The sequence below is a fragment of the Lactuca saligna genome, chromosome 9, assembly GCF_052625555.1.
Source record: "Lactuca saligna cultivar CGN05327 chromosome 9, ASM5262555v1, whole genome shotgun sequence".
NCBI classification, from domain to species: domain Eukaryota; kingdom Viridiplantae; phylum Streptophyta; class Magnoliopsida; order Asterales; family Asteraceae; genus Lactuca; species Lactuca saligna.
The window spans coordinates 11525210-11531293 of record NC_136425.1 but is presented as its reverse complement, the minus strand read 5'-3'; the positions used below and the strand labels follow the sequence as shown (position 1 = coordinate 11531293).

Below are 6084 nucleotides of genomic sequence, written 5' to 3'. Positions count from 1 at the left end.
GTTTTATAATAATTTATTTCTGAAATTGAAGTTGCCACACCATCATCTTCTTTTTCATTATATATCTTTCTCGTTATATATTTTGGTACAATCTTGATTTTTTTTATAGTAATGTAATTTCTATTTTTAATTTTTAATATACATATTTTAATAATATATTTAACACGTTAAGTACTCGCAACAAAAAATAATTAAACAAAAATGTATTTGACCAAACCCAATTGTCACGAAAAACGTTTGGAAAAAAAAAAAAAAAGACATAAGTACATTAAAATTTTACAAATTAATTAAAAAAACCATCACACAACAAGCACTCCATAAAAACAAAATCAAAGTCTATATATCATCAAAATCTTTAACTTGTAACTTGCAATTAATCAAACACTATTAACATATGATTACTCACATAGCATGTTGTGCTCTTCGTTTGATCTTTACCATCTGCGCCATCTGTTACCCGTGGGCCCCAGTGAGCTTAACATCCTAACAAAAATCATATTTCTTGTATGTGCAATTTTCATAACTCAAAATGCTATTTCTTGAAGAACTTGAAGTGTATTTTGATGAACCTGGACACACCATCGAGCAAATATACAAATTAATGGGTATATATAATAACATTTTTTGTTAGGATTTCAGATTAAAAAAAAAAAAATTTGAACAAAATACAAAATAGATAACCATACTTACCCATTCAAGATGTTGTGCAGTTATGCCAGAGATATTTCCATCATATATGCCACCTAGCACCTACATGTTCCATAGGAATTAGAAAGAAAAAAAAAAAAAAAAAAGTTAATATCATAAATTTGTAATGAATAATTCGTTACCTATTTATGAAATTAATAAAATACCTTGGAGACTGTTTCTAGAAACATGCCAGGTCGCACAGGATTTGGTCTAGACCCCGACACACCAGCCTGTAAATCATTAGAAAGAATGAGTCAACAACATTTTCGTGTTGTTTCTTTTGGGGCAAATTACAAGGAATAGCAAATTAATCATATTTTTTTTATCCATTATAAAAATAGCAATGTCCTTTATTTGTTACATATTGTTATTATCGGTAAAGAAAGATAAGGAATTGTAATGTATGTTGTTATGATGTGTAAGGAAAAAAAAAAAAAAAAAGACCTTTCTGCCCCTTGTACTTTCTTCCCCCTCACTATTGTCGGCACCTTCCGCTTTGCCTAACATTACATCCTTAATCATTTGGCGCACTGTTTTCCCAGGTTTTTGAGCAACAAGTTTGGTCAAGAAGTTGACCTGCACTTAAATACAATATAATAATTAATATGCATCAAATTTGAACATTTTTTTGGGAATATTCAATATGTTAATATTTAAAAGATATAAAAACAGACCTCTGATCGAGGTAATGTCGTTAAACCACGGTTATTTCTTTCATCTAGTAATCCACCTCCCATCATACACCGAGCTTCTTCTCTAATCAAAACCAGTCTTGCTAGCAGCTTTCTATCAGGAACAACAGGCCGACTTTCCATAGTCTACAACGGAACACCAATGGATTTTTATTTTTGTAAAAAAAATTAAAATACAAATTTTATTAGTTTCTTATATTATGCTTTAAAAATTAAAAGAACCTCCAACAAGTCATCAGCCTGATTAGCAATGTCATTTAGATTTGCTCCTGGAAGATGAACTTTTGCACCATTTTCATTTTCAAATGCACCACCACCTGCTGCTACTCGCCTCAGTAATTCATGTCTGCTTTCTTTCCGAGGGGTTCTGCATAGCAACCCGACAACTTGAACCTAAAAAAAAAAAAATTAAAACAAGAAAGTTATAATTTTATGAGATAAGTAGTAGAAATTGGTTGTAAATTTGCTTACATGTGGAGGGCATTTTTTGGTAAGATGGGATAATACTGTTTCCTTGATTACCTCCAACAGAGACTTGCGCTGAAATTATGTAGATGATCGTTATTTGGTTAGAGAAGAAAGTTGATTGATTTGATTTGATTTGATTTGAATAAATACCTTATCGTCTTGGTCCTTTTCTGCAAGATTGATCATGTAATCTAATGCCATCATGAAGCCTGATTCCATCTGATCAACTCGTTTTCCAATCACGCCTTGTGCAGCCAACAGCACTGCTAGCTCCTCAGATTCTTCATCCATTTGGTCATCTTCCAACTGTTGTATAAATAGAAATTGGGTTGAATTGCAATAGGAAATTGGAATTACGATGGTTGTGAAGTGAAATGGTGTTCAAATCAATTCTACGAAGTCAAATGCTTGACGATTTGGGTAAAATCGAAGTATAAGTATATTTTTTTCATGTGCCCACCAGATGACTGATGAAATGCCACAACGAGAGAAGTGCAATAAAGTAAGGAATTTTGGAGTTGGAGTTAAAGCATGTCTTACAAGGTTAGCCATCTCTTCAAGAACAGACGTAACTTGTTCACCTCCTTTAAGGAGAGCTTCATATTGAGCAGGACTCCAAGTACTTGTTTCGTCTGTTGATGCTTGGTGTTGGTGTTTGTTCCTGCCTTTCTCTCTTGCATCCAGTTCTTCTTGCGTGTAGCCTCCTCCGACCTCGTAACTGGCGCGTAGTACAGAAAAGCTTCTCTTCATGGGAAGATGGAGAGCTGGTGCCTTTTGAGTTGTCTTGAAATGAAAGGATGCTTTTGGAGGAATGAAAATAGAAGAAAGGATTGGTTTCGCCATGGACGCCATTTTTACTAGGTTGAGTTCGTGAAGGGGATGCAAGGATATGAGAGGGTTTCGCCTTTCTGGGGTTTTATTGTTTTAAGATTTTGGTGTCAAAATTGGTTCAGTATCTCTGATTATCTTCTCAAAGGGACACGAACTCAACGATACGTAAATGATCTAGTGTTATTAAATTTAGGAAAATTAACTAAACTAACCGACTCGGACTAAAGTAATTAACAAAAACAACGGTTATTTTTGGAATGTGAAAAAATGAAAATAACTCACAAGAGTACTCAACTAATCACCCGTTGAATTTGTTCATATTTTTTTTGTTTGTAGGAATATATCATTTAATTTATTGTTTGTATTCATAAAAATGAATAATATATAAAAAAAAATCAACAGTTAGTTACTCTCCTAGTAATTTTTCCTTAACGAGACAACTAACTCTTTACTTGAACTTGATTTTCCTTGAATTTAGTTTTGAATATGAGTAAAAAATGTTAGTGATTTTAGTGTCACAATATTATTTTATGTAACTGGAACTAATATGTGAGTTAAAGAGCTTTATAATTTGTACTCTAATATATGTAAGGGTACAGGGCCGGTTTTGAGGATTTTAGTGCTCGAGACAAGGGTCTGGGGTTTCCAAAGGGGCAGCACCCCTTTGGCGGGGTCTAAGGGCAACACCCTAGCAGGGTCCAAAGGGCAGAGCCCTTGGTTGAGGTGATCATGATAAAACTAACGAAATTCTTCAGTTTTGGAAATTCTTGATTTCCTCATTAAATTATGGATTTCCTTACTTGCTTCCAAAGCAACCCATGACGACCAACCCCAAGATGCAAACCCTAATCTTGTTTATTATATATAAATGGCTCTTCTCCTTGAGAAGAGATACGAAATCCATTAGCTCTCTTTTCTTCAAACGAACACAGAATCCTTCTACAATTTTGCTTACAATTTATGTGCCTAGATTCGTAAGTGTCATCTTGGATTATCCTAGGCTGAATTTCTTGTAACCCAGGCATAGGGTAAAAATATCAATTCGGAAAGTGTTCACACGATCCAAGGAGTATCCAGATCTCCAACATAAACCCTAATTCCTCCAACAAAAGGCTCATGTATCTCCATGTATTGCCTTAACAATGAAATATCCCAAAAATACAACCCAAAAAATTTTTGTTTTAATATTACTAAAAACCACAACATAAAATGTTATCTAATAAAACCATGAATCGTTATGTCTAAAAATGCCATAGTAAATGTATCAAATCAAAACTGAAGTCAATATCATATCAAAATATTTGAATAAAACTCACAGGATAAAACTGTGACTATGGTGTGTGACATGCCATCATCCCGAGCTCTTCCCCTTGCTAGCGGAAGTACCTAAAACCAAAACTGAAAACTGTAAGCACGCAGCTTAGTGAGCTCCCCCAAACTACCACATACCATACAATAACATATAAAGCATATATTGGGCCTTACCCACTGCATCGGACCGAAATCCGGAAACTGCATTGGACCGAAGTCCGGAAACTAACCAGGCCCTTGCCCTCTTCATCGGACCGAAGTCCGGAACTAACTAGGGCTTTGCCCTCTGCGTCGGACCGAAGTCCAGAAACTACATCAGACCGAAGTCCTGAAACTAATTGAATACAACATAGCATAATCATATTAACACAACACATAAACTGCATAATACATCGGACCGAGGTCCGGAACACATAACACAAAGACATGCTTGAATCACAAATACATCAAGCACACTGAACTACTGTATCGAACTGAAGTCCTAAAACTACTACTGACTAAACGGGTCGGCATTGTGGTCGTAGACTCGTTCCTACTGGAAGGAAAACTCACCTCGTAACGCTAGTTGCTGAGATGCTAAATCTGAAACTGTCAGACTGTTGCTCCAGAACTCCCCGGCTACAAATCCTATAAATACTACATCAAATACTGATAACTAATCTTAGGGTCAAATGACCAATTTACCCCTGCTATGGTGTGGGTCACAAACATGGCCCTACACCCTTAATTCCTTCTAAGTCCTCCAACTACCCACTAAAGGCCCACTAATGGCCCCATTTTCTACATTGGGCCCAAATCTCTTTATTCGGCCTTACCCTAGGCCCAATACCTATATGAGGCCCATATTCACTGACTTCTGATGATTCCTCGGGCCCAAAGACTCTAAGTCCAAAGCACAACCCACACCGAGGCCCAAATGCTCGAAGCGCAAACTGACAGCGTACGTGGGGCGTACCCCAAGGTACGTTGAGCGTACTGGATGTTGGCTTGTACGTCGTGCATACCTCCTTGTACGCCTGGCGTACAACCCTGTTAAGCCAACTTCCTCTTAAGTTCTTAATCCTTCGATTCAGAAGCTACAAATTTAGATCCATGTCTTATTCTCTGTCCTAAGCCATAAAGTTGCTTACTTGATGGCTTGGATAACTCCAAAAAGGCTCAAACTTCAAAAAGCAATATCCTAACCCTATAGAAATGACTAGATCTCTTGCATGGCCTCATGCAAACCTCCAAGATTGAAACTTTATTGCTAAGGAGGTGCTTTGAGCCCAAGGATGGCAATCCCAAGCTCAAAAACAAACTTTCATGATCAAGGTCCAACCTTTGGACCTAAAGATGTCTAAAACTTCAATAACTCTAGATCTAACATATGATGAAGAAAGTTTAGTGCTTTATACCTTCTTTTGGTGACAAAGAGTGAGTCTAATCCAGATCTCTGAGCTCAAGCTTCTTCTCCAACCCTTGCTTTCCTTCTTCACAACTTCTTTCTCACTAAAAACTCTCACAAGGAGCAAAATCACACAAAAGAGAAAGTAAGGACGTATTAGGGTTTCTTTGGGGTGAGGAGGCTGGTAAGAATCCAGAGGGAGGCTATAATGGGGTTTATATAGGTCTTAAACCCTTAAATTAGGGTTTTCTCATTTGCTCACTTACGATGTGCGTACCTAGTGGTACGTTGCACGTAAGTGTGCGCGTGCCCGATTCCTACGTGGTCCATTACGCCCCGCGTACGTCTTATGGGCTGCCCAAAACTTGGCCCAAGTACGTAATTCCAAATCCAATACTCTTTTTCTTCCATACTAGGCCCATCTATAATTTAAGAAAATTTAAATAATTAATACCTCGAGAGATGGGTGTTACAATTTATCCCCACTTGAATCAAACTTCATCCTTAAAGTCTGCTGCAACTGAATTTGAAAACAACTCTGGATAATGCTCTCACATCTCCTCCTCGGACTCCTACGTCCACTCTGAACCCTTCATGTGCTGCCACTGCACCTTCACTAGCTAAACTACCTTGTTCCTCAAGGCCTTCGTCTTCCAATCCAAAATCGCAATGGGTCTCTCAATGTAATTCTGGCTGCTATCAACT

General features: G+C 37.1%; 1 protein-coding gene across 1 annotated transcript; it reads right to left on the bottom strand.

Annotated features, from left to right (window-relative positions):
• Positions 1 to 318: 318 nt before the first annotated feature.
• On the bottom strand, positions 319 to 2845 carry LOC145018576 (protein PEP-RELATED DEVELOPMENT ARRESTED 1, chloroplastic). Its single transcript, XM_078976452.1, has 9 exons — positions 2391 to 2845; positions 2001 to 2156; positions 1854 to 1922; positions 1605 to 1775; positions 1365 to 1508; positions 1135 to 1266; positions 855 to 920; positions 691 to 750; positions 319 to 569 (listed from the first exon to the last, which is right to left on the bottom strand). The coding sequence occupies exons 1-9, from the start codon at positions 2700 to 2702 to the stop codon at positions 525 to 527; spliced, it is 1155 nt and encodes a 384-aa protein (XP_078832578.1). The 5' UTR covers positions 2703 to 2845; the 3' UTR covers positions 319 to 524.
• Between the last annotated feature and the right edge of the window lie 3239 nt (positions 2846 to 6084).